At 44.5% G+C, this 27990-nt stretch overlaps 1 protein-coding gene across 2 annotated transcripts in view; it reads left to right on the top strand.

Annotated features, from left to right (window-relative positions):
* The window catches only part of LOC143808409 (uncharacterized), a 192811-nt gene that overhangs the window by 149153 nt on the left and 15668 nt on the right, over positions 1–27990 (top strand). Inside the window, exons 24-29 of one of the 2 annotated variants that reach the window (XM_077291027.1) lie at positions 4–242; positions 4836–4995; positions 5165–5332; positions 7291–7642; positions 17868–18034; positions 20885–21005. In XM_077291027.1, coding sequence (XP_077147142.1) covers positions 4–242; positions 4836–4995; positions 5165–5332; positions 7291–7642; positions 17868–18034; positions 20885–21005 — 1207 coding nt within the window. Of the gene's footprint in view, positions 1–3; positions 243–4835; positions 4996–5164; positions 5333–7290; positions 7643–17864; positions 18035–20884; positions 21006–27990 lie in introns of both variants that reach the window. The other variant, XM_077291026.1, reaches the window with a different exon arrangement.

The following is a 27990-nucleotide window of genomic DNA, read 5'->3' as shown; positions in this document are numbered from 1 at the left end:
CAGGTGGAAGAGCTGAGAACGCAGTTGCGGTTGGCAGAGGATGCCCGAGATGGGTTGCGCAGGGACATCATTGAAGTTCAGCGCCTGCTGCGGGAGACAGAGGAAACATGTGAATTGCAGAGGAAGGAAGCTTTAGAGTTGCGCCGAGATCTTGGCGATCTGACACGTGAGAGAGAAACTCTGCAACGATCGAATACTGAACTGAGAGCATCAATCAAGAAAACCGAGACAGACAGGAGCAGGTGGGTTTACAACAGTAGAATCGATGGTGATTGTCCACCATCGAACACTATTTCTCCTTCGCCTCATTGGGGAACACAGGACCATGGGGGTAATGCGGCTGACACTAAGAAAAACACAAAAAGATTAGCCCCTTGTCTGCAGTATACACTCACACACTGGCTCCAGCTGAACCAGTTCATGCTTAGTGTCTTTAGTACTAATAGAGAACCGTGTGCACTACTAAGGAAGGTTCCGTAGTAGGATCCCACACCATGAATTAATACAAAATAAACTAGGCACTCAACTTAAGGATGAATTTTTTGACCTTTTATATAGTCAAGGCAAAACGTTTCAGCCGCATCTGGCCTTTATCAATTACAAACTATACAGGAGTATCAGGGATTCGTGGGAATCCTGTGGATTTTAGTGAGGCACGTTTCGGTATGGTCACCAATGGTAAACAAGCCAGGGGACCTGAATGTGCACTCGTGCCTGGAGAAAGACACAGCATCCGCTTGCTTGTCAGCTCCTGGCTTGTTTACCATTGGGGTTTTTTTCCCCTTTAGACGCCTCATACTCTTGTGAAAGTGACCATACCGAGACGTGCCTCACTAAAATCCACAGGATTCCCACGAATTCCTGACACTCCTGTATAGTTTGTAATTGATAAAGGCCAGATGCGGCCGAAACGCTTTGCCTTGGCTACATAAGAAGTCAAAAAATTCATCCTTAAGTTGAGTGCCTAGTTTATTTTGCATAGTGTCTGTAGTAGGCACATGGGTCTCTCTGGTCTTCAGACCACAATTTTTTATTTTTACATTTTACCTTTTATTCTTTATTCCATATAATGGATAGCAGAGGGCGACGGATCCCTTCAGGGTTCCTATCTCCCCAAACCAACAACAGGCGGGAACGTGGAGTGTCGCCTCCATGTACCCCCTCCTGCACCGTTGAAAGGTATGCCTGAGCTTCTTTAGGGGCGATGGTTCCCTTCAGGTTCCGATCTCCCCAAACCAACAACAGGTGGGAACATGGAGTGTCACCTCCATGTACCCCCTTCTGAGCCATGCTTATTTCAGCCGGACCAACAGCCCTGCTCCATCCTAAGCGACTTAACCCCTAGGATGTCCAGAGGCACTTATGGCGTCTGTGCAGCCCCCACTGCATCACCACTGATGAACAGCGGCGATGGAAGGAGGCGGACGGTCGCTCTCCACCTTGCGGACAATGGGATGGTGGTTGGAGGGTTCCCGGCACCGTCCACATTGCAACAACGCTGAAGCCCAGTCATCAGCGGCTGCACCATGCCAGGACGCGCACCGCTGGTAAGAGAATCCAGGTCGGCGGTGAGCCCCTGCAGCAGAATCTCAGTACAAGCACCTGTCATACGTGGGAGTGAAAATGGACCTTGTGTGGGGCAGCATCGGTGTCTGGGCAGATTTATGTGCACAGGGTGTCTGGGCCCTACCTGTGGTGTGCACCCCAAGAGCAGCCCCCAGCGCAAACATGGCTCACAAATGCCTGTGGGATTTTTTCTCAGAGCTCCATTCATCTGCTGCTGTACTCTCTTCTCTGATTGTGTCTGGCTGCAGTGCGCTCCCCTGTGGCGTCCCCCTCCCCCAGGTGAGGCTCATGCTGGCCACAGGAATTTAGGTCCTGGTTTGGGCCTATTCACAGAGCAATCCCAAGGTTCCGCCCTGTCCCCCGAACTGGCGCTTCTCGCTCATTGCAAGACTTCCGCACACCACAACTCCCGAGGGCCATCTTTATCCACCCAGCCGACTCTCCTCAGCTGGTGTGGTGCCAATGAGATCCCAGTGGCGGTCTTAAAGGGACACAGCAGACCAGCTGCACTCCCGGGCACTACCGTGTCCGTGCAGCCTCCTTTCCATCGGCCCTGATGAACAGCGGTGATGGCAGGGAGACGGACGGACCTTCTCTCCTCTTCTGACTCATAGTAGGTCGATGGATAGCTAGGATATAGTTCGCCGGCACATAGAGCGACCGGACATATGCTTCACAAGTCAGAAGCTTATAGAGGCGAGATACCTTTTCCCCTGATTGCAGAAGAAATGGGAAGAATCTCCTCCTGTTGATCCGCCTGTAACCCGCTTAGCCTCAAAACCCCTTCGGTCCTTAGCAGATGGTTCCTCAATTAAAGCCCCCATGGACCGACAGATAGAGAACCCGGGCCGTTCGCGGTTTTTTTTGTGGCTTTGGGCTCGGCACTCCCTTTTTTTTTCCACGGTGTGGGTGTCTAATGCTATGGTCTCTTGGGCTGATATTCTGAGCAGGACCATACAGGACACTGACCTTCCCCTTGAAGCAGCAGAACTATCCAATCAGATCTTCTTGGCCAGGGAATATCTCTTGTATGCGTCCCTACACTGTGCTCTATGATGTGCTTACAGCCGCAACTGCCATCACCATCCGACGGACACTGTGGCTCAGGGATGACGAACGGATGCTGCATCCAAAAGTCCTTGACGTCCCTGCCCTCCCAGACCGGGTGCTTATTCGTCGAGAAACCGTATTAGCTTATCTATGATGCTACAGGATTTTAAAAAAAAAAAGGTAAATTCCTTCCCATCAAAAGTCTAGGCGTCCTGTTCGTCAACAGTAACTTTTCCGGTCCTCTCGTAGGCGGACGTATGTGTTGTCATATCTGGCTCTCTCTCCTTCACGACGAATGAGCCAGTCTTCTGGTATCTTTCGCATACAAGGCAGTGTTTCCTCCCGGCCTACAGCACGGTTCATCCCTGAAGAAAGAAGGACGGAGCGGTATGGCCCATCCTGGAACTGAAGCTGCTCAACAAGTTTGTCAGGATCCTTCAGGAGGGAGCTCTTCCGCTCTGTCATCACTTCAGCGTAGAAGAGGGAGTCCCTAGCATCCATCGACATACGGGATGCTTACCTTCATATCTCGATCTTTCCGACTCTCGAAGGTTCCTGCATCTCGCCGTCCGAGAGGAACATTTCCAATTTAAGGCTTTGCCCTTCGGCCTCATCTCCGATCCCAGGGTATTCACAAGGGTCATGGCGGTTGTCGTGTCCATTCAGCACGCTCGGGGTGAGGTTGTCCTGTCACACCTAGTGTCCTCGTGATCAAGGGGCAGTCTTTCCAAGCCTGCACGAAGGCGTCTGTATCCCTTTGGACACTTTTTCTTGCCTGAGCTGGCTGATAGACTTAAACCTGGTCCTGGCTCAGCAGGTATCCCTTTTAGGGATGTCCTTACACACTTCCCGAGGGCTGGTAATTTTCTCTTGTGACACGGTCAAAGCCCTTCAACAGGGGACTCGGGCACGTTGTCGCCCTTTTCCTCACTATCGGCTGGAACAGGAATCCTTTCTCTTTCCACTGTCTATGCCGCTTGTCTCCGATCACACGGCCCAGGGGCGCTGGTCACATCGGAAGTCGCCCCTTTCGATCAACGGCTTGGAGATCCGGGCGATTCGGATGTCCTTGTGGCAGTTCCATCACCATCAGGTGAGTCGCCCCATCCGCATATAGTTAGACAATGCTACGGCTGTGGCGTATATCAATCATTAGGGAACCATCCGCAGCAGGGTGGCAAGGTGTGAAGTGGATCACATTCTCCACTGGGTCGAGATGTCACACTTGGTCATCTCAGCGGTTCACTAAGAGTGGAAAGCTGGGCGGCAGACTTCCTCAGCCATCAGGGTCTTGTCTTGGGAGAGTGACCACTTCATCCGGAGGTGTTGCATCAGATTTGTCATCGCTGGGAGACTCTGAATGGGAACCTGAGTGTATCATGGCTAAACGCCAAAGTACCCGGGCTCATAGCCAGCCAAGGGATCCAGAGGTCATTGGGGCGGAAACACCTTCCGCTCATGGCGTCAGATTCGTCCTCTGTAACTTCTGAGGGTCATTGGGAAGATCAAGGCGGTTGGGATTCCGGTGTTGCTTGTCTCTCCGGACTGGCCTCTCCGGGCGTGGTACACGGAGTTGGCTCAGCTCGTCGTCAACGCCCCCTGGAGGCCACTGGATTGACAAGATTGGCTCTCCCAGGGCCCGATCTGCCACCAAGGCCCTGTGCTTAACCGCCTGGCCGTTGAATCCTGGGGGTCCTAACCTGAGTGGGGTTCTCCCGAGAGGTGGTTTCCTCTATGTTTTGCGCTCGGAAACCTGCATCGGGGCGCATTTATTGGAGCACATTTTTCACCACACCTGGAAAGCGTTTTTCGCAGGGTGCAGGGATCGCCGTTCTCCCCCTGCCTTCTCCGTTCCGACCTCATCGGTTTTGCTTCAGCACCGGTTTGTTTCTAAGCCACAGGTGTAGACTTACTGCAGAATCCTCGCAATGCACACTGTGCTGTAAGGAGTCTCTGGTACTGGTGACAGGAGCAGCAGGCACGTGACTGCAAGTATGTGATCTGCATACATGCGAATTGATCATGTGCCGACTAGATGGGTGCGGACATTTCAACTCCGTCATACTGTTTAGTAGCCGCTGTTGGTTACTGCAAATCAGCTCCTATTGAAACAATGTCAGAAATCAAGGACTGAATTTTTTTTTTTTTTCTAGTGGGTATCTTTAATCACACCTTAATTAATATATAATACAATCATTTCATAACCATTACTCCTCCAGCCTGCAGGTGGCAATAGAGGAGAAACAGCAGCGCTTAGCCGTACTACTGGAGGCAAAATCATGCGCTGAGCGGGAAGCAGCACAACTGAGAACTAGTCTGCGTGAGGTGGAGCGCTCACACATTGAGGCCCGCAGACAACTTCAAGAGCTGCGCAGACAGGTACGTGTCATCTGGCCCAGTTTCTACATTCTACTAATTCTCTCAGATATTGTGTACATTTAATGATGCAGTCGGTAAGTCTGCAATAACTAAAAAGTGTAAGCATAAAAAATCCCGTATATTAATGTGTTCTCTGCCAGTAACTCATTCTCCCTTCATATGTACACAGGTAAAAACACTCGGAGGAGAGAGCAGTCAGAAGGAACAAGAAGTGGCGGAGCTTCAAGCTCGGATACAGCAGGAGGAGCAGAGAGAGCAGCAGAGTCGCAGGGAGTCGCTAGAACTGAGACAGCGCATAACCGAGGGCGAGGCTGAGCGAGAGGCTGCCCGCAGAGAGGTGTGTGTCACCAATGAGACGGTGGGGTGAGATTTATCAAGACTAGTGGAAAGGAAAAGTGCGTCTTGTGAGCTGGAGTCAGATTGATTTGTCAAGGGAATTTCCTGCTCTAAATCTCTCGTATGCTTGGGCTACGTTGGGTTTTTGATGGCGAAACAGTTAAACAGTGCTCTATACTAATGCTGCATCGCAACTTAAGGGGTTGTAGGGAGAAAACTAGTTATCACCTATCCACATGATAGTTGATAACTAATTAATCGATGGAGGGAAGACTGCTGGGAACCAATCAGCAGAGCAGGACACTTTTATCCCTATTAAAATGGAGCGGTAGTGCACATGTACAATCGCTGCTCCTTTCATTCCTCAGGTGGACGACGAGTGCTATGATAGACTTTTTCTGAGAGCCTCATAGAGAATCAATGGAGTGGTGTTCGGGCGTCCAACCTGCTGCTCCAATTTCTAAAGGGGATAAAAGTGTCCCAACGGGGATAATAATGCTCCAGTCTGCTGATCGGTGCAGGTCCCAGTGATTGAACCTGCAAAATTCAGTAAGTTTTCACCTATCCGGCAGATTGCTGACACTTGATTTTACTGCACAACCCATTTGAAGGGGTTGTCTGGGACTTTAACATTGATGGCGTATCTTTTGGATTGGTCATCAATGTCTGATTGGCACCCCTGCCGATAAACTGTTCTTGGAATGGGCAGTGACTGGAACTGCTCAGTTACGGAATTTCACGGCACAGCTGCTTCGACAGTATAGTGGTCACAGCCAGGTACTGCACATACTCCCCCTATTCAATCAATAGTGGGCAGATGTGCAGTACCTGGACATGGCCACTGTTCCATTGACAGAGCTGTGCAGCTGTGTAACTGAGCAATACCAGCCACCACCAACACCGAGAACAGCTGATTGGTAGGAGTGCCTATTTTCATAGGATACTTTAAACAAAAATGGTTTGTCCAACATGGACCTGTCCTCTGAGTTGTCACAATGCCCGATGGTAACAGGAAACAAGCAGAATGATGAAAGCAGCTGTGGATGTGAATAGAGCAGGTAATCAAGGACAGTTACTCAATAATGCAAAAAAATAGATTACAAGTCAATACTATCTCCATAGTACATAACAAAAATGATAATTTCTTGTATTGTACACCATGACATGATCCTCCAGTGGTAGGTTCTTACATCTTTTCTTCAAAATAAATACATATATTTAGAGCTACTTTCCACATTTTGCAGGTAGTCCTTTTCAACAAACAGTTTATGTACGCTTCACTGATAGTCTGTGTCCTTTAAAGAAGCACTCCTCCTCCTCCTCCTAAAAGTTTTTATCCTCTTCATATATTGTAATCATTACATTATATAGCACTGTGTACTTACATTTGCTCATTTTGCTTTTCTACCCAGATAATTCTTCTGTTTTCTTGGCTCTATGCAGAAACGGGAAGTCTCTTTTCTCTGCATGAGTCAGCCCCCTCTTCAAGTCCTGACTCCGCTGCTCTGCACCTCCACCCTACCAGGGACTTTTGCAGTGACTGATGGCTCATGCATGGAAAAGAGACTTCTTGTTTCTGTATAGAGCATAGAAGAGTTCAGCTAGCCAGTTTTTAATCACGTGATGTCATAAACTTAAATGAAAATAGAAGAATAAACTGGGCAGAAAGGCAAAATGAGCAATTGTAAGTACACAGTGCTATGTAATATGATGACTGCAATATGTTAAGAGGATAAAAATATTAGATGGGAGGAGTAGTGTTTCTTTAAATTCATTTCACTCCAGTGGACACCCATTGGTTTTACATAATCATTTGGGAAGTTAGTAAGAAGGAGTAGCCCCAACTGCTAAACTAGCAAGCAGTAAAATCCACACTGTGCTTGCAGTGCCAACCAAAATAGCAATGGCAGATTTCTATAAACTGAGGGACTACCCCTAAAGCACCTGCACTTTTCTCAGATTGTGTCTCTGCAGCAGCGTCTTTCAGCTTTAGAGTCATCATCTCACCAACGTGAGCGAGATTTTGAGCAGAGGCTAAGTGAGAGCCGAGCAGGAGAGCAACGGCTGCAGGAAGGATGCAAGACGCTTCAGGAGCAACTACAGCGGGGAACCACGGAGGCGGCTGATCTGAAACTTCAACTTGGAGCTTGTGAAACTCGGGTGCGAGCGCTGGAAGCTGAACTGAATCGGATCCAGGCAGCACGTAGGGAGGCGGAAACCCAGCTAAATAGCCTGCACTCCGCTTTAAGGCGAACTTTAGGGATCAGAGGCCACAGCCCCTCACCTCTTAGAGGCATGTCTCCCAGTAAAGGTGAGAAAGTGACCCTCAGCATCTACAGTTCATATTAATAATTTAACTGTAAAAATAAATGTTATTTTACATTCAGTTCTATTCCCATATGATATTATTGGGTTTGGACTTCTGCAGCATTTAATATTCATGATGTTTATTTTAAGTATTATTGAGTGCAGTCTGTAAGCCTACAGCTTGGTAAATGTTTAAAGAGTATCTGTCGTTTTAATTTTTATTTAATAAATCAATAGTACACACAGTAAGAAACACATTATAATATATGTTTTCAGAGAAATCTTCTTTCCCCTCCTGGACTGATATTTCACTCTCAATTCATGGGTAAAATCTGTCTTCAGTTAATTCAGATTCTCCCATTACTGAGATAGATGATTGCAGTAGGTGCTTAGGAAATTCTATGGAGATGGGAAGGGGAGGAGCTAGAGGCAGACACAGGCATTCTGCTGCAAGTTCTAAAATGTCAGTTACAGTTCACCATAGAACTTTATGAGCACTAACTGTCATCTATCTCAGTAATGGAAATATCTGTACTCAACTAAAGACAGATTTTAACTATGAATTGAGAATCACAGACCAGTCCAAGAGGAGAAAGAAGAAGATTTATCTAATACGATATATTACACAGTACCTTATTTTCAACTATCAGACAAAATTATGACGCCCCCTCTGAGTTCAACGATATGTGGGCTCCTTCCTGCATAGAGAGAAACGATTAATGTTTTTGGGGACGTCGAATGTTATGTATAGTATTGAACTTCTTGTTGCACACACATTGACATCTAAGTGACAGACACCTTTTCCTTAAATATGGTCATAACATTTCCATGTATGTGTGCAGGGGCTGGCTGGCAATTTTCAGCCTGGGGGGCAATCACAAGGTAGTGGCCCTCGTGTTGCGGTGGCCCTCCTTTTCCCTGCTTATATCTGGCCACTGCATTAAAGTAGCAGAGATAACAGACTTTAAAAACAGGCTGGTACACAGATATGGGAACTGAATGGAGCTTGCTGCATAGAATCGAGCTTACTCCAGAGATATGGGAACAGAACGGAGCTTACTACAGAGATATGTGAGCAGAACAGAGCTTACTACAGAGATATGGGAGCAGAACAGAGCGTATTATAGAGATATGGGAGCAGAACTGAACTTACTAGATTCAGAGATATGGGAGCCGAACCGAGCTTACTGCAAAGATATGGGAGCAGAAACGAGCTTACTACAGAGATATGGGAGCAGAACCGAGCTAACAGCAACAATATGGGAGCAGAACCAAGCTTACTGCAGAGATATGGGAGCAGAACGGGGCTTACTACAGAGATATGGCAGCAGAAACGAGCTTACTACAGAGATAAGGGAGCAGAACCAAGCTTACTACAGAGATAGGGGAACAGAACCGAGCTTATAACAGAGATAAGGAAGCAGAAACGAGCTTACTACAGAGATATGGGAACAGAACCGAGCTTACTACAGAAATATGGACGCAGAACCGAGCTTACTGCAAAGATATGGGAGCAGAACCAAGCTTACTACAGAGATATGGGAGCAGAACCGAGTTTAGTGCAGAGAAATGGGAGCAGAACCGAGCTTACTGCAGAGATATGGGAACAGAATCGACCTTACTACAGAGATATGGGAGCAGAACCAAACTTACTACAGAGATATGGGAGCAGAACCTAGCATACTACAGAGATAAGGGATCAGAACCGAGCTTACTAGAGAGATAAGGGAGCAGAACCGAGCTTACTACAGAGATATGGGAGCAGAACCGAGCTTACTACAGAGATATGGGAGCAGAACCGAGCTTACTGCAGAGATATGGGAGCAGAACCGAGCTTACTACAGAGATAAGGGAGCAGAACTGAGCTTACTACAGAGATATGGGAGCAGAACCGAGCTTACTGCAGAGATATGGGAGCAGAACCGAGCTTACTACAGAGATAAGGGAGCAGAACCGAGCTTAATAAGTCTACTACATGGAACCAAGTCTGCTACATAGAAACTGGAGCAGAACTGAGATTACGACATACATACAGTACCATAATCTAGATTACTACATTGATAGAGTACCAGAACCAAGCTTATTGCTTAGATATGGTGCCACAACGGAGCTTACTTACAAACTTACACACAACAATACAGCTACACAGTGCCTAGTACTATCACCACTACACAGAGAATACATAATATTATAATATCACCATTACCTCTACATGAAACTGCATTCTATACAAAGACCAATGATGCCACCATACACTCCCTGACAGAAGTTATGTCGCTTATCCATGTTATGTAAGTAAAAGCTTATAACCTGATGTTAAATTCATCCATTGGTTGTATAAGTTATTCTTTTGAAAGCTGGAACCCTCCAAAATGTGATTTAGGTTAAGAAAATAAATTGTTATCAAAGCAGAAATATTGATCAGTTAATGGACACAGAATGGTCAGATTTTGGCAAGACAAAATTTTTGTTGCCCACAGACAAATAATTAACTTAAATTACAAACATATGTTGCATAACATTGATGAATGAAGTTGTGGTGCTCATCTACATTCTTTGGTTTTGTCTTCCAAGCTTCCTCTTTCATCCTTCCCCAAACATGCTCAATGATGTTCATGTCTGGTGACTGGGCTGGCCAGTCCTTGAGCACCTTGATCTTTTTTGCCTGGAGGAACTTTGTTGTAGAGATGGATGTATGAGATGGAGCACCATCCTGCTGCAGAATTTGACTCCTTTTATGATTTGGAATATAAGCGGTAGCTAATACTTCTTGATATTTTAGGCTATTGATATTGCCTTCCACCTTGCAAATGTTTCGCACACCTCCATACTGAATGTAACCCCAGACCATGATCTTTCAACCACCAAATTTAACTGTCTTCTGGGTGTATTTTGGATCCATACGGGCTCCAGTAGGTCTCCTGCAGTGTTTGTGGCAGCTGTGGTGTAATTCTACTGAAGAGAAATCCATCTTCTGCCACTTTTCCAGTGTCCATCTATTTAGCAGGTTGTGGGAGTTTGCAAATGCCACACGGTTTTTTATTTGCCTTTTGTTTAGTGCTGGCTTCTGGGCACTGATTCGACCATGGAGGCCATTTTGAGACAGAATCCTACAAACTGTTCTAGTTGACACAGGTAAAGGTTTAGGTGTGCACTCAGCTTTAATATGGCGAGGTGCTGGTGTAACGGACCAATGGCCCAGAATAACAGTAAAAGTTAAATTCACTCTACTCTCTCTAGGTTTCTTATGCAAAGTCTGGTATAAATTTATTATACATAAATTGGGAGCGTAACAGAATATTACAGCATCTGCGATTTTTTATATACAACGTTTCGGCTCAACCAGAGCCTTTGTCACGTAATCGCTTGTTCCAGCTAAGATAGTGATACACAGAGAAGGCGGAAAGTCCCAGCGGTGCAATATAAGCTCTATTGTAATCTAAATGTCCGCCTATGGAAGATCCTGTCCAGTAGTGTGGACCTGCAGTGTCTGTTATGACAAGCAGCGCTCCCGAGCCTTGCTAACGATCGGCGTGTCACGTGCGGTGAATTTAACTTTTACTAGTTGACACAGGGACTTGAGGTGACCAGACCTGTTGGAGCTCTACTGCTGTGGAAGAGGGGCTTGCTTTGGATTTTCTAACCAACAAACATTCCTCCTGAGCAGTTGTCTTGCGGGGTCTGCCGGACCTGGGCTAGTCAAACACATCTCCAGTGTCATGTCGGATGCTGTTCACACTAGGGCGTCCGACAGACAGCGGTAATTCCTCATTCGTCCACTATATGCTCAGTGGCGCCGGCTAGATTGATCCAGATTGTCCAGGGTTAATCTGGCTGGTACTCGGGTTCGAGGCTTAGTCACGCCCATTGCCTTTAAAAAGTTTTGCTGGGCTTTGGGCATCGCCGATTATAGCTTGTGTCTTGTGCCTGGTGATCTCGGTCTGGAGTGGTGGTCTAGGAGAGGAAATATCGTATCTGGTGGTGTATTATCCTTTGTCATATTTCTTCTTCCTATATTTGTATTTGTTTTGCCCTGTGCACATTATAGTGTTTTCCTGTGTCTGCGGCGTGGTGCATTTTTTAGTTTTCCCTGTCTGTGCTTTCTGTGGGGGTTGGTGAGAGGTCTTATCACTGGGTGGCGGGTGGAGGTTTCAGCTTAGTACTGAAACAGGACTCAGGGTCAGGCCTGGCGGCCCAGACATGCACACCTTCAGTGTAAACTTTGGGAGAGGGACAGACAGGGTTTCCCTAGTTTGAGGGATATTGCAGGGGCCCCGGTAATCAGCTGTAGTCTACCCAGTACCCCCGTGACATCCAGTCTCTTCAAATCTTTTTTTTAATTTTTTGTACTTGATGCTGAGACACATTAAAGGTGCCCGCCACCTCTGCAGTGGATCTGGTCTTCAGCCTCTTGATAATCCAGGCTTTGGTCGCAGGGTGGATTTTTGGCATGTTGTCAAGAGCTCAAGTTGCAGTTCAAGTGAAGGTCTGGGGTGCTGGGTTTCTTTTTATACACACACACTAAATAACCGATCATTTACTGAGCACAGGTGAGGATGTAATCTAGGATTGGGTGCATTATATGACCAGGCGACAAAGCTTTTGTCTTGCTAAAATCTGACCATTCTATGTCCATTAACTGATCAATATTTCTGCATTGATGTCAATTTATTTTCTTAACCTAAACCACATTTTGGAAGGTTTCAGCTTTCAAAAGAATAATTTATACAACCAATGGATGAATTTAACATCAGGTTATAAGCTTTTATTTACATAACATGGATAAGCGACATTACTTCTGTCAGGGAGTGTACAACTTTTACTACTTGTATACTACAATACTGATCACTAATTTTAAAAAAGTACAACACTAAGTGCCATTGTATACAGGAACTCTGTATTTACGGTCAGTGTAAAGATACTACAGTGATCACTGGTGACATTATACACAGGAGATCTGGATAAGGTGTCAGTGTACAGGTAATACAGTGATCACCACTGCCAGTGACATTATACATAGGAGCTTTGTATATAGTATACAGTGTATAGTGTCAGTGTACAGGTAATACACTGACTCACTAGTGACGTCTCTAGCTGAAGTCCTTCATCTTTGCTTTTCATTTTCATCCAGCACAGACTTCCATCACTTCTTCCAGCCAGGACTCGTCTCTGCATAAAATAACACAGTTACCTAGAGCACGGCTTCCAGACCACATTCCCCACTTTTTCCCTTTCTTCTACACCATGTTCCAAATTATTATGCAAATTATATTTTTCTCAGATTTTCCTAAATGGTCTGTGCAAATGACAGTCTAATAAAAGTCATCACCCGTTAGAGTATACATCGAATTTTATTGGAGAAACCTCCCAATGATAACATTATAATCCCCAAAATGAATAAAAACTCAAAATGCACTGTTCCAAATTATTAGGCACAGTAGAATTTCTAAACATTTGATCTGTTTTAAAGAACTTAAAATGCTCATTTGTGGAATTTTCAGCATTAGGAGGTCACATTCACTGAGCAAAAAAGCTATTTAACTCCAAAACATCCTAACAGGCCAAGTTACATGTTAACATAGGAACCCTTCTTTGTTATCACCTTCACAATTCTCGCCTCCATTGAACTTGTATTTGGAGAGTTTCTGCTTGTATTTCTTTGCATGAAGTCAGAATCGCCTCCCAGAGCTGCTGTTTTGATGTGAACTGCCTCCCACCCTCATAGATCTTTTGCTTGATGATATTCCAAAGGTTCTGTATAGGGTTGAGGTCAGGGGAAGATGGTGGCCACACCATGAGTTTATCTCCTTTTATGCCCATAGCAGCCAATGACTCAGAGTTATTCTTTTCAGCATGAGATGGTGCATTGACATGCATGAAGATGATTTTGCTCCAGAAGGCACAATTCTGATTTTTATACCATGGAAGAAAGTTGTCAGTCAGAAACTCTATATACTTTGCAGAGGTCATTTTCACACCTTCAGGAACCTTAAAGGGCCCTACCAGCTGTTTCCCCATGATTCCGGGCCAAAACATGACTCCTCTACCTCCTTGCTGACGTCACAGCCTTGTTGGGACATGGTGGCCATCCACCAACCATCCACTACTCCATCTATCTGGACCACCCAGGGTTGCTCGACACTCATCAGTAAACAAGACTGTTTGGAAATCAGTCTTCATGTGCGTCTGGGCCCACTGCAACCGTTTCTGCTTGTGAACACTGTTTAGGGGTGGCCGAATAGTAGGTTTATGCACCACAGCAAGCCTTTGAAGGATCCTACACCTTGAGGTTCGAGGGACTCCAGAGGCACCAGCAGCTTTAAATAACTTTGCTGCTTTGTAATGGTATTTTGGCAGTTGCTCTCTTTATCCAATGAATTTGTCTGGCAGAAACCTTCCTCATTATGCCCTTATCTGCATGAACTCTGTCTGTGCTCTGTTTTAGTCACAAATCTCTTCACAGTATGATGATCACTCTTAAGATTTCGTGATATATCTAATGTTTTCATACTTTGACCAAGGCATTGCACTATTTGATGCTTTTCAGCAGCAGAGAGATCCTTTTTATTTCCCATTTTGCTTGAAACCTGTGGTCTGCTTTATAATGTGGAACATCATTTTTAAGTAGTTTTTCTTTAATTAGAATCACCTGGAAAACTAATGATCACATGTGTTTAAGATTGATTTCAGTGATCCATTGAGCCCTGAGACACAATACCATCCACAAGTTTATTTGAAAAACAAAACAATTAAATATTTATGACACTTAAATCCAATTTGCATAATAATTTAGAACATGGTGTACACTAGACATCTGAATACAGAGGTGCACCCACAAACAATATATAATTGGTTATTATGCAACCTCATAGATTGTAAGCTTGCGAGCAGGGCCCTCATTCCTTTTGGTATCTGTTGATCTATGTGTTTATTGTTATGCTTAATGTCCATTGTCTGTACAAGTCCCCTCTAAAATGTAAAGTGATGGCACTATAGAAATAAAATTATTATAATTATTATTATTAACTGACCATTCCAAATATAAATAATAATCCACCACTGTGCACCCACTAACTATAAATAGCCACTTTCCCCATTTAATATATAAATTAATTAGCACCTGTACTCTTTCCCCCAATTCATTACCAGTCATTTCATCCTCAACGCCCCCCACTATGTACCTACCACTCTAACCCTAACCCCGATTCGTTATAATTACATGCCCCTCCCACCCTAATTCATTGTCATGTCTTTCTCTCTCACCCTCTATTCATTATCAACTGCTCTACCCCACATTCAATACATCATTTACTGCCCCACCCTTAAAATTCATTACTTGTTCTTCCCCTAGATCATCATTTGCTCTCCCCACCCCCTCTTCAATTGATCATTTGCTCTCCCCACCCCCACCTTCAATTAAATTGCTGTCCCCTGTCCCTCACACTGAATTTATCATTTTGCAGTCCCCCCACTTTAATTTGAAGTCCCCTTCATTCATTGCAGTCCCCGATCACCCCCTCACTTCATCTGCAGTGCCCCTTCATCATTTGCAGCCCCCTATCCCCCTTCCATTTCATCATGAGCAGTCCCACATCAGACACACTTATCATGTGCAGTCCTGCAGTCCCCTTCTCCCACTTCATCATGTGCAGTCCCCTTACTCCCCCCACTTCATCATGTGCAGTCCCCTTACCCCCCACTTCATCATGTGCAGTCACCCTTACCCCCCACTTCATGTGCAGTCCATCTTACACTCCACTTTATCATGTGCAGTCCCCATTACCCCCACTTCATGTGCAGATCACCTTACCCCCCACTTCATCATGTGCAGTCCCCTTTAACCCCCAATTCATCATGTGCAGTCCCCCTTACCCCCCACTTCATCATGTGCAGTCCCCCTTACCCCCCACTTCATGTGCAGCCCCACTCCCCCTTCATCATGCGCAATCCCCCTTACCCCAACATCATCATGTGCTGCCCCATTCCATCATGTACAGCCCCACTCTCCCCACTTCATCATGTGCAGTCTCCTTGATCCACTAAACTATCATGTACAGCCCCACTCCCCTTCATCATGTGCAGCCCCACTCCATCATGTACAGCCCCACTCAACCTTCATGTGCAGCCCCACTTACCCCCTCACTCCATCATGTGCAGTCTCCTTTAACCCACAAATTCCATCATGTGCAGCCTCCTTACACCCCCCACTTCATAACTTGCAGTTACCCACCATTAAATTTATTTTATAAAGAAAACAAAAAAGTTCTTCATACTTACCTCACCAGTCGCTCCCCTGCAGTGCCTCTCTGCTCCTAGCATCCGGGTCATGTCGGCGTGTGCGTGAGGATGCCATCGCGCATGTCCAACAGCTAACCTGGAAGTATAGAGAACATGAAGGGAGCAGTAGCTGCGCAGCCGTCAAGGTGACAGCCAAGCATAGCTCCTGGCCCCAGCGCAGACGTGTGCGCTAACTGATGCGGCTGTGTCTGCTGCCAGCCACGTCACAGTACAGCAGACATGGCTGCTCACAATTTGCTGTGTGGCTGTAGCCACCACCAGGCAGCCGGCCCTGAACAGCTGCTGGGGGAGCGGCCCGGGGGGCATTTGCCTCTTTGCCACCTGGGCCAGTCAGCCCCTGGTTGCTTGGTCTGATGAGTCTCGATTTCTGCTGCGACATTCGGATGGTAGGGTCAGAATTTGGCGTAAACAACATGAAATCTTTGGGATGTGGTGGAACGGGAGATTCGCATCAGGGATGTGCAGCCGACAAATCTGCGGCAACTGTGTGATGCCATCATGTCAATATGGACCAAAATCTCTGAGGAATGCTTCCAGCACCTTGTTGAATCTATGCCACGAAGAATTGAGGCAGTTCTGAAGGCAAAAGGGGTCCAACCCGTTACTAGCATGGTGTACCTAATAAAGTGGCCAGTGAGTGTATATATAAAAAGCAAGAGAAGGCAGCACTCCAAACACTTTCCAAGGTCGCACAGAGATGTGGACTTAATAAACCCTACTTTTTTCACCTTGGAAAGTGTTTGGAGTGCTGCCTTCTCTTGCTTTTTTTGTATACAGTTTGGGTGGAGAAGTGGACGACTCAACCCAGGAGGCCCGGCACCCACCGGGGAGCAATTGTGCTGTTCCAATTTTACTCTCTCTCTCTCTCTCTCTCTGTATATGTATATATATATATATATATATATACACACACACAGGGTGGTCCAAAAGTAGGTGGACAGAAATAAATATCATTTATTTTGATTTATTATTATTATTGATTTTTAATTTTTATTTTGTTAAACCAGAGAGTTATGTGACACAAAATAGTTGATAAATAACATTTCCCACATGTCTACTTTACATCAGCACAATTTTGGAAACACATTTTTTTTTGTTTAGGAAGTTATAAGGGTTAAAAGTTGACCAGCGATTTCTAATTTTTACAACAAAATTTACAAAACCATTTTTTTTAGGAACCACCTCACATTTGAAGTCAGTTTGAGGGTTCTATATGGCTGAAAATACCCAAAAGTGACACCATTCTAAAACCTGCACCCCTCAAGGTGCTCAAAACCACATTCAAAAAGTTTATTAACCCTTCAGGTGCTTCACAGCAGCAGAAGCAACATGGAAGAAAAAAAATGAACATTTAACTTTTTAGTCATAAAAATGATCTTTTAGCAACAATTTTTTTATTTTCCCAAGGGTAAAAGGAGAAAGTGGACCCCAAAAGTAGTTGTCCAGTTTCTCCTGAGTACTACAATACCCCATATGTGGGGGGTAAACCACTGTTTGGGCACACGTTGGAGCTCGGAAGAGAAGTAGTGACGTTTTGGAATGCAGACTTTGATGAAATGGTCTGCGGGGGTCATGTTGCGTTTGCAAAGCCCCTGATGTACCTAAACAGTAGAAACCCCCCACAAGTGACCCCATTTTGGAAACTAGACCCACCCAAGAAACTTATCTAGATGTGTGATGAGAGCTTTCAACCTCAAAAGCCATGTTTGATAAATCTCCCCCTTCATAACTCTATTACACATACTGTCCACCTACTTTTGGACCACTATATATATATATATATATATATATATATATATATATATATATATATATATGTGTATATATATATATATATATATATATATATATATATATATATATATTTAGAATCAAAAATATATATATAATTGTATAATTTTTAAACCAACACACCTTGTCATGTACAGTAGGTCTGGACGGCTCTGTAAGTGCCTTACTGGATGGAAGAAGGACGCCATGTTCACGAGGAGGGTCTCCTGATCGTGGTCGTTCCCCATACCCAGAAATCGAACCTGAAGGAGTGATTGTAGCTCTTAAAGATCGTCTGAGGGAACTAAGAGAAACTCAGAGGGAGAGGGTGAGGATCTAAGGGCATTGTCTCTGCTACAGTCTGTATTAGTTTTCCTATCATGTCATAAAGGTGGAACATTCAAAAAATTAACTTGCTGAATATGTTTTGCAAGGTTACTGGGACTTTTTATTGTTCAGTAGAGCACAAGGATTGTACCTAAATACATTGTAGTTGAGCTGTAAACACTTTCTATAAGGTTAATAAATAATAATTCATCCTAATATTCCTTGAAAGGAGTAAAAAATTAGATTTAATGCAATTGCTTAGTTGCTAAAATTCACAGGACTAAACATACTGGTGTACAGGCTACAGCTATTTATTACTACGTAGTTTATTTAAATGGCTATTCCCTAAATAGTAAGGGATTACTAAGGGATCCGCAGCAATACTGAGAGCGGGGCTCTGTAACCCGGTCTTCAATAGAGGAAAGTGTGCATGCTCGACCTCTGCTCCATTATTGTACATGGCACTGCTGAAGATAGCATATAAATGTGCATGCTCCACCTCTGCTCCATTATTGTACATGGGACTGCTGAAGATAATTTATAAATTGCGCATGCTCCACCTCTGCTCCATTATTGTCCATGGGACAGCTGAAGATAGTATATAAATGCGCATGCTCCACCTCTGCTCCATTATTGTACATGGGACTGCTGAAGATAATATATAAATGGCCATGCTCCACCTCTGCTCCATTATTGTACATGGGACTGCTGAAGATAGTATATAAATGCGCATGCTCCACCTCTGCTCCATTATTGTACATGGGATTGCTGAAGATAATATATAAATGTGCATGCTCCACCTCTGCTCCATTATTGTACATGGGATTGCTGAAGATAATATATAAATGTGCATGCTCGACCTCTGCTCCATTATTGTACATGGCACTGCTGAAGATAGCATATAAATGTGCATGCTCCACCTCTGCTCCATTATTGTACATGGGACTGCTGAAGATAATTTATAAATGCGCATGCTCCACCTCTGCTCCATTATTGTCCATGGGACAGCTGAAGATAGTATATAAATGTGCATGCTCCACCTCTGCTCCATTATTGTCCATGGGACTGCTGGAGATAGCATATAAATGTGCATGCTCCACCTCTGCTCCATTATTGTCCATGGGACTGCTGATGATAATATATAGATACGCATGCTCGACCTCTGCTCCATTCATTTTCAATGGAACTTCTGAAGATAGTATATAAATGCGCATGCTCCACCTCTGCTCCATTATTGTCCATGGGACTGCTGAAGATAATATATAGACACGCATGCTCGACCTCTGCTCCATTCATTTTCCATCGAAGTACTGAAGATAGTATATAAATGTGCATGCTCCACCTCTGCTCCATTATTGTCCATGGGACAGCTGAAGATAATATATAAATGCGCATGCTCCACCTCTGCTCCATTATTGTACATGGAACCGGTGAAGATAATATATAAATGCACATGCTCCACCTCTGCTCCATTATTGTACATGGGACTGCTGGAGATAGCATATAAATGCGCATGCTCCACCTCTGCTCCATTATTGTCCATGGGACTGCTGAAGATAATATATAGATACGCATGCTCGACCTCTGCTCCATTCATTTTCCATGGCACTTCTGAAGATAGTATATAAATGGGCACGCTCCACCTCTGCTCCATTCATTTTCCATGGAAGTACTGAAGATAGTATATAAATGGGCACGCTCCACCTCTGCTCCATTAATTTTCCATAGAATGCTGAAGATAAAACTCATAGGTAACATCTTCACAAGGTCAGGACAATGAATCAATGAATGAAGTCGAGCATGCAAACTTCCCTCTATTTAAGATGAGGCTCTTCAAGTTAGAGACAGTTGATAGATAGTACGTATTAACATTTTTAATGTCTTTCTGCCATGCCAATGAGGCTTTACAGGGAATATGTCAGTAACATCAACCCTCTCAAGCCATCTACATGGGCATGTAGGTCATAGAAACCTGAATAAATGGATACCTTCATATTTGGGATCTGATGTCTTATAAGAAAAATGTAGATTTCTCTGGAATATTTAAATGAGCTGTTAGGATCTATGGGCTGGTCATAGATCTCCCTGAGAATCTGCCTCCAGAGCTTATTGTAAATGTAAATGGGGCATTACCAGTTTGAGATATGGAATGACTGACAGTCTGCTCTCCTGAGCTACATATCTCCCACTGGTAATGCCCATTCCATTTAAAAAGGTTGCCCGATACTTTTAAATTGATGGCCAATCCTTAAGATAGGTGATCAATATCTGATCAATGGGGGGTGCATCACCCTGGTACCGGCCGGATGTGCTGAGTTGCAGAGCTTCATCATCTGCATAGCAGCCGTGACCAGTCACTACACATCCGCCCTCCATGGATTCAAATAAGAAGTGGATCTGCAGTAGCGGGCCGCTGCCACTACTTCTTTGACGGAGCTGTGCTGTGCAGTTCTGCAACTCGGCACATCCGGCCGACATTCGGAACAACTGACCGGCATGGATATCTCTAGAATAGACATCGCATCGCAGATCTCATTTTATTCTATTCTATTCCTACGACCTACATGCCCATATAGACGGCTTCGGAGGGGTGATCCTATTGACAGATTCCCTTTAAGATAACTGCTCCTAATATAGAAGTTGCTTTGTTACTTTAATCATCGTTATCTATGTTACAGAAATGAAAACAAGTTTAATATAGATAATTTCATATAATGGCTAAATAATGCCAAAGATTTAGTAACCTTTGAAGACACAAATGCCCCTTGTTCTGTCAGCGATCTACACGTCATCTTACTATTTCCTCCTGCATATTTTTACCAAGCACTAACATCATTTTTTTCACTTTCAGGATGAGGCTGGCATACAAATTGTGTCTCTACGCAGACAACTAGATGACAGCTCTAACCATACTGAGAGATTGCAGAACCAGCTGCAGAAACTGCAGAGACAGCTGAGCGAGCTGCAGGAAGGTACAACACAGGATTGGCTGCCGGTCAGGAATGAAACTGCTGCTCCCATACAAGACTAAGTGATCGTACAGGAGATCAGGAAACAGGCTGCAGTCGCAGCATGGCCGCTATGTGTGGCCGCAGCCTTAGGCTAGGGTCACACTAACGTATTTTCTCTCAGCCGAGAGAATTTTGATCAGAGTGTGATCTGATTTTCTCAAATGTGGTGAAGGTGGAAAAAAATGTCTCCATCTTCTCCATTCTGTCAGTCCGTGAAAATCGGTCCAATTTGTTGGACAGATCCATTGACTTACATGACCTAGTGCAATCCAATTTATGGCTGCAAATCGTTCATGCTGTGATTTATTCCTCTGACAGACTTGGTCCGAAGAAAAAAAATCAGACATGTGCACGGCCCATAGAATAACATTGTTCCAAGTGCGATCCAATGCTGTGTCGGATCACACTCAGACCGAAAATATGGTCATCTGCACAAGCCCTTAACGTTAGTAATATTTGCCCCCAAAAAAATAATTTACACAATAAGGGTTAAAGAGAATTTTACACAATAAGGGTTAAAGAGAATTAAGGTGTAAAAAAATTAATTTAATTTCTAGGTCATTTTACATGAGCAGTAGCAAAGTAAATGCATGTCATACATAGAAAGAGGATCCAAAAGTAAAACACAAACACTTTGCTCCCTCATCTGAGCTGCATAATGTAGGAAACAAGACCCTTATTCCAGTGATGCATCACTAGGTTTACTGGGTGGAAAGGTTGTGACACAGAGTTCTCAGATGAAGCATGTAGCAGAGCTGAGAAAGCTAACCCCACCCACACCACAGCTTTCTCTGTACATTGTCTATTTACAGTGAGCTGCTTATCAGAGAAGCGGGTATAAGCAGCTCACTGTAGAGGTATTAGTTTATATTCTGGCCAAAATATGTAAGCTTGTAACCCAATGTCAAGGGTCCCCACGCTTACGAGTCCCACTCTGAATCTTTTTTTGTGCTAGCATTGGTTAGAGTAGGACTCGTAAGCGTGGGGACCCTTGACGTTGGGTTACGAGCTTACATATTTTGGCCAGAATATAAACTAATACCTCACATATTTTTTTATGTGTTTTTTGCATTTTTTCGGGGTGCAGTTGGGCCCACTCTGTCTTGTAAACTGTGGTGTTTGTTCACATGGAATGCATCTTAATAGCGCTGGGCAGCCCGCCTGAGCTAATAGAAGGGCGTCACTAATAGGCTGTTAACCTGGATGCTGTGCATTCCCATTGTGTGAACAGCGTCACAAACAAGTCTCTAATGTGCAGTCATACGCCAAGCAGCCACCCCCTCCATTAATTTGGTAGGTTGTGAGTGGCTGCCTCATCGGTATTTCTGCACCTGTGTTGCCGCCATCTTAACCACATGGGTCCACTGCATCCTGATAATGCATTTGTTCGGAGGCCTAGGCAGGTAAGCATCTCTGCCTTTTTTTGCTATTTTTTTGAATTTTTGGAGGATCTCCGAATCCTTTTTTGTGCTAGCATCACTCTCAGATTAGGTGGCAAAAATTTGGTGACAGATTCCCTTTAAGGCTTAAAGTGAACCTGCCAGCAGGATTGTGCATAGTAACCTACAGACAGTGTCAGGTCGGTGCCGCCATACTGATTAATGATACTTTGGATGATGAAATCCGTCTTGTGATTGTTGTTTAATCTTTATTTGTAGTTTTCAGTTAGGCCGGGGTCACACTTGCGAGTTCAATGCAAGAAACTCGCGCATGAAGTTCCGGCACTGTCGCAGGCGCTCGGGACCGGAGCATTCGGCTGCATAGAAATACATGCAGTTGAACGCTCTGGTCCCGAGTGCTGGCGGCTGTGTCGGAACTTGATGCGCGAGTTTCTCGCATTGAACTCATAAGTGCGACCCCGGCCATAATGATATGCTCGTGCTCTGGGGCGGCCTGTGGAGGGGTCTGCATTTGGTGCTGTGCTTACATATTAATCTGTATGGCTTATGACAGGTCACTGGTCCCTCAGTCACCTGCCCCCTATTTTATATAATGCATATACTATGGTGTGTAAACAAAAAGAAACTAATATTGATCAAAATGGCGCCTGCGCTGTAGCATGATGCAATGACTAATATGCATATATGCATTTATTATTTAGTCATACAGTGTTGTGGGAAAAAAAAAGATCATCAAAACAGTGGCAGCACCATTTTGCTGGAGAAAAAAAAAATTGGATCCATCAAAATGGTGCCGTTGTGCCTGCGCAGTAGCATCTATTACCGATAGATCAGTTCACAAATGTAGGCATAGGAGAACAGCAGCACCGCACCAGAGCAATGGCTTCAAGCATTGTTATAGCTGTGGATCCCCTTAATAACTGAAATATCACAGCCTAAATTCAAACAATAGATGACGCTTCTGCTGAAGAAAAATTCATATGCATCCAAGATCGATGAAAAAGAAGAAAAACAGCGGCGCTCGCCAGTTTGAAAGCAAATATTCAGTCCTTTATTACACCCTTCATGGTGTGCTCAAGCAACATGTGGACGTGCTGGTTCAAAGAGGCCTGCAGGGGAGGGACGATGGCTGTTTCGCGACTGAACGCTTCAGCGGGTCCACTTTTTTTTTTACCACACAATATTGCATTATGTATTGCATATATGCATTATGTTAAACAGAGAGCAGGTCAGTCAGTGAGGGATCAGTGACCTGTCATAAGTCATACACACGAATACCTAAGCAGAGCACCACATGTCCATGTGACTGATGTCTTCAAATCCAATCTTCTAACCTCTGAAACTGTACAGATAATGCAGGACTGCCATTATAAGTATGAGTTCTACTTTTTAAGAAAGGTAGGGGATGGTCAGAACGAAGTCCAAGGTCAGGCAACAGATCAAACATACAGAACTCAAGGCACAGGAGAACAAACCTCACAAGCTGAATATACGTCTGGCAGAGTTCTGAGAGACACAGCTCAGTTAAGAAGCATGGCAATTACCTGGAATAATGAACACTTTGATACAGCTGATACCTCCCAGTCTCAGATTGGACAGTCAAGCTGTCAATCAACACACTGACAGCTCAGCACACCCCTGTACCAGATTAGATGATCAAGCTGTCAATCAAAGTACTGACAGATTCAGCACAGCGCTATACCAGATTGGACAGCCGAGCTGTCAGTAACTTCATCCTAGACACACTGAGGGGTGAAACCATGATGGAAACCTATATTGTTGAGCATGTAGTCAGGTCTGCCAGCAGAATGTGATAGAATAGAATACAGTGAGAAGGTTGATATATAGTTTTGTGGGAATTATTTATTTATGAATAGTTAATTATCCAGGTTTTGGCCTTAGGCCGGGGTGACACTTGCGACTTAAACGGACGAGTGCAATGCAATAAAAAATCGCATTGCACTCGGACCAATGTTAAGCTAGGGGACAGCTCCCAGCAGCCGATTTTTTGTCCGCCGTTTTCTTCGGTCCGAGACAATCGCAGCATGCGACACTCGGCCGACTGTCGGCTCACTCGCACCCATATAAGCCTATGGGTGCGAGTGAGATACCGTACACCACTCAGATATCATCCGAGTGATGTGCGTTAAACTCTGACCCCGGCAATGGAGGAGATGGAGAAATTAGTTTCTCCGCCTCCTCTGCAGCTGTGCTCAGATCCGCTCTGTGAGATAGGCGCGGAGCACAGACGCATGACACTCGACTCCAGCTCGCAGCAGAGCAGGAGCCGAGTGTCATTAGCATATCGCATCCGATGCTCTCACATCGGATGCAGTACGCTAGTGTGACCCCCGCCTTAGGAGTCCAGTGGGTGATCTCATTTGATGACACAACCCAGAGGACACTGTTGTAAGTCCAGATCCCTGCCAGGTTTCCACAAACAGCTCGCCCTTACACAATCATTGAGTGGGAGTGCCCTCTGGCCACCAAGAAGGGATTTAAATCAATAAATAACATTTTATATGGAAGCTTTCAGAAAGCTATTACTATTCCTAGCTCCTCCTGCTTTATGACATATTAATGGCAGATTGAACTATATGTTCATCGTGACAGGTTGTCTTTAAAGGGAACCTGACAGCTGATGCATGCTTCCCAATCCACAGGCAGCATGTGTAAGACAGTGGCTGCACGATTCCAGCCATAAATGTTTACCTCTGAAGCACTGCAGAGTTTCAAAGAAAAATATAGTTTATTAGTTGCTGGGGACTGAGCCATGCTAGAGACTAGTAGGACAGAATAGTCCCTGGTGGCTTCCCCCACCCGCTGCCCTGGATTGACAGGTCTTTGCCTATATGCGCACATAGTCAGAGACCTGTCAGTCCAGGGCAGTGGGCGAGAAGAAGCCGGGAACTCGCCTGTCCAACTGGTCTTTAGCGTGGCTCGGTCCCAGGCGGCTTTCTAAGTATGTTTTTCTATGAAACGCAGCGTTTGAGTCAAATATACCTGTCTGAGATAATGCAGCCAGGGTCAGATACAAGTCCACTGATCGGGCAGAAAGTATCCGCTGTCAGGTTTACTTTAATATGCTAAATGGCAAATGAGGGAACTTCTCACGCTATACTGAAAAAGTCATGTGTGAAAAGTTTTCTAGACTAGAATAATTTCATGTCACCTTTTCTGTGCTCTCGTTTATGTTTGTGAAGTGTTCACAGCCTGGAGCTATGTTTTATAAGGGTGTGACCCTACAGCCATAACAAGGAGTTAGGAAGGGAGGGAACTTTATCCTATTTTCTGTACGAGAAGCTTCACAAGCTGTAACATAATGGCCCGGATTATCACATAAATGGGGAACATCACTTTTTGTTCTTTAAAATCCATCTTCGCTAATGAATTGTGTGAAATAAAAGACACGATGACAGCTTTTACATTTCATGCTCACACAAGGATGACAACTCATTTAGGTCTGCATTCAACACCCCACCTCTGGAAAACTCATGCCGAGTCACACAAGGTGATTTTTTGGGGGCACAATTCTTGGTGTTCTTAGTTTAGCAAAGGAAACGTATGTCTGTCAAACATAAAGTATATCTGTTTGTTTGTAAAGAATGTAATATTTCAGTGTGTAGTGTAATGGTCCATTTACTCTGCACGGTTATCCTGATCGCACGTTCCTAGGAATGCTTGTTTTCCCGAAACGTGCAGTCTAAACGGGCAATCAATCAAAACGACAGGTGAAATGATCATAATTCTCGGCAGCATGTCCTATAAACAGGACTTGCGCTGCCTATAACAAGGGCAACCTTTGCACTCTGATCAATGTATTACAGATCATTCAGTGTGCATCTGAAGAACGATGTGCCCGTGTACTCAGGCTAGCATGTTGCTGGTCTCCAGTCATTTAGCACTGCGTATTGCACGTTCAGTGCACTGAGTGGTAGATTAGCATTATATTCACTGCCTTCAAATCTGTAGGCTGTAGGGTCTCAGCTCTCTGGTAGCCACTTGGATATGCACATGCACAGGGGGGGTTTACATCAAAACAGCATAAGGTTTATTGTCCATCATAAACTTTATAGCTCCAAAACGAAAATAGCCTTCCTTCAATACAAGTGCATTATATAAACAGTCCTTTCTTCAGGTACAATGAGCAAAGTAAATGTAGCAGCCTCACTAATCTTGGTTTTCCAGTCAGAATTAGCCCAAGTAGTATTAAAAGTGGTCACCATATACCTCTGTCCACTCTGTTAAGTTAACCCAGCTGCTGTTATTAGGCCTGTAAGGCCCGGGCTGGCTTTTGGGAACCAGACTCACTGAGATCAACCACCTCTGTAGCACATACTGCCTTTCAGGACCTTACCTCTTGCTTTCTTAAAGGGGATAATTATATCATGGCAAAAAGTATTTGCAATCTTCTGGTCATATGGATGCTATCTTGCACTCAAGCTTTTCATTATATATATAAAACATATACAACAAGAACTACATCTGCAAAATATCAATATTATACCAAGAATGAATGCATTTAAGCACTTGAACTTGCTCTCGTTGACATCTCAGTCTGAGCAGACCCTCTGTGAACTTTGATTCTGTTCTGGAGCCATTGGAGGTACACAAGGGGAGTGGAGACCCCCTAGGCAGATCTAAAATTACCCTGTCTGCCATAAATGTCCCTATATAGGTTCTGCACCTGTCGCCGAACAGGAACCTAATCCCTGCCTGACCCTAGCGATAGGCCATACATAGAGAGGGGGATGGGGTACCACTAGTCAGTTCCCACTAAAACTAAAGACAGGGAGGGTAGACGGATGGGGGCGGGAACACTTATCTTGAGAAGACAACCAAGATGTCACACCAGCAATCCTCCAGGGGTCCTCAGGGAAGACACTAAGCGACTGGTAGAACTTCCCACAAGACTGAGGCAAGTATGAGCTAACACCCACATCATGCTGCAGCAATTGAATGTATTTAAACCTTCATCACAGGTGTGTGATTAGCAGCAGAAGGTAGAAGTAACTATTGGATCCTAGATGGAGAAGGATATTGTTCCAAAACAGAGATGCAAAAATCAAGAAGGTACTCGAGTTAATCGCTAAGACCTTCTACAGTCGGATCCAGGATGACTGTCTATCACACCTGACACACTCGTGACAGGCTGGCGTTGAACATGCCATTCTTAAAAACTGGGTAATGACAGAGAGGATCTGATTCATTATTAAGTGCATGCCATTTATTGAATCAGGGTCAATTTATAAGTGGCGTGCTCTGCTCCTCCATGCGTCTGAGACTGGAGTAAGATTTCTGGTGTAAGGTACAAATTGAATTATCCATGTGAATTATTATCCACTTATCCATATGAATTGGATTGCCATGCATCCCGCCCCAGTTCCACCTATTTTGGTGGAGTTGAATGGAACATATGTGAAAAGCCATAAGTCACAATATGTTTGTGCAACTTTGTGTAGCACAAAAATGTTGCAACTTTTCAGTGTTTTACGTCAGAAAACTAGTGTAAACACTTTGATGAATCAGGGCCTGTAATTCTAGTC

The sequence above is a fragment of the Ranitomeya variabilis genome, chromosome 2 (genome assembly GCF_051348905.1).
Source record: "Ranitomeya variabilis isolate aRanVar5 chromosome 2, aRanVar5.hap1, whole genome shotgun sequence".
Lineage (NCBI taxonomy): Eukaryota > Metazoa > Chordata > Amphibia > Anura > Dendrobatidae > Ranitomeya > Ranitomeya variabilis.
Note: the sequence above shows the minus strand (reverse complement) of the source record. Positions and strands in the feature narration are given on the sequence as shown.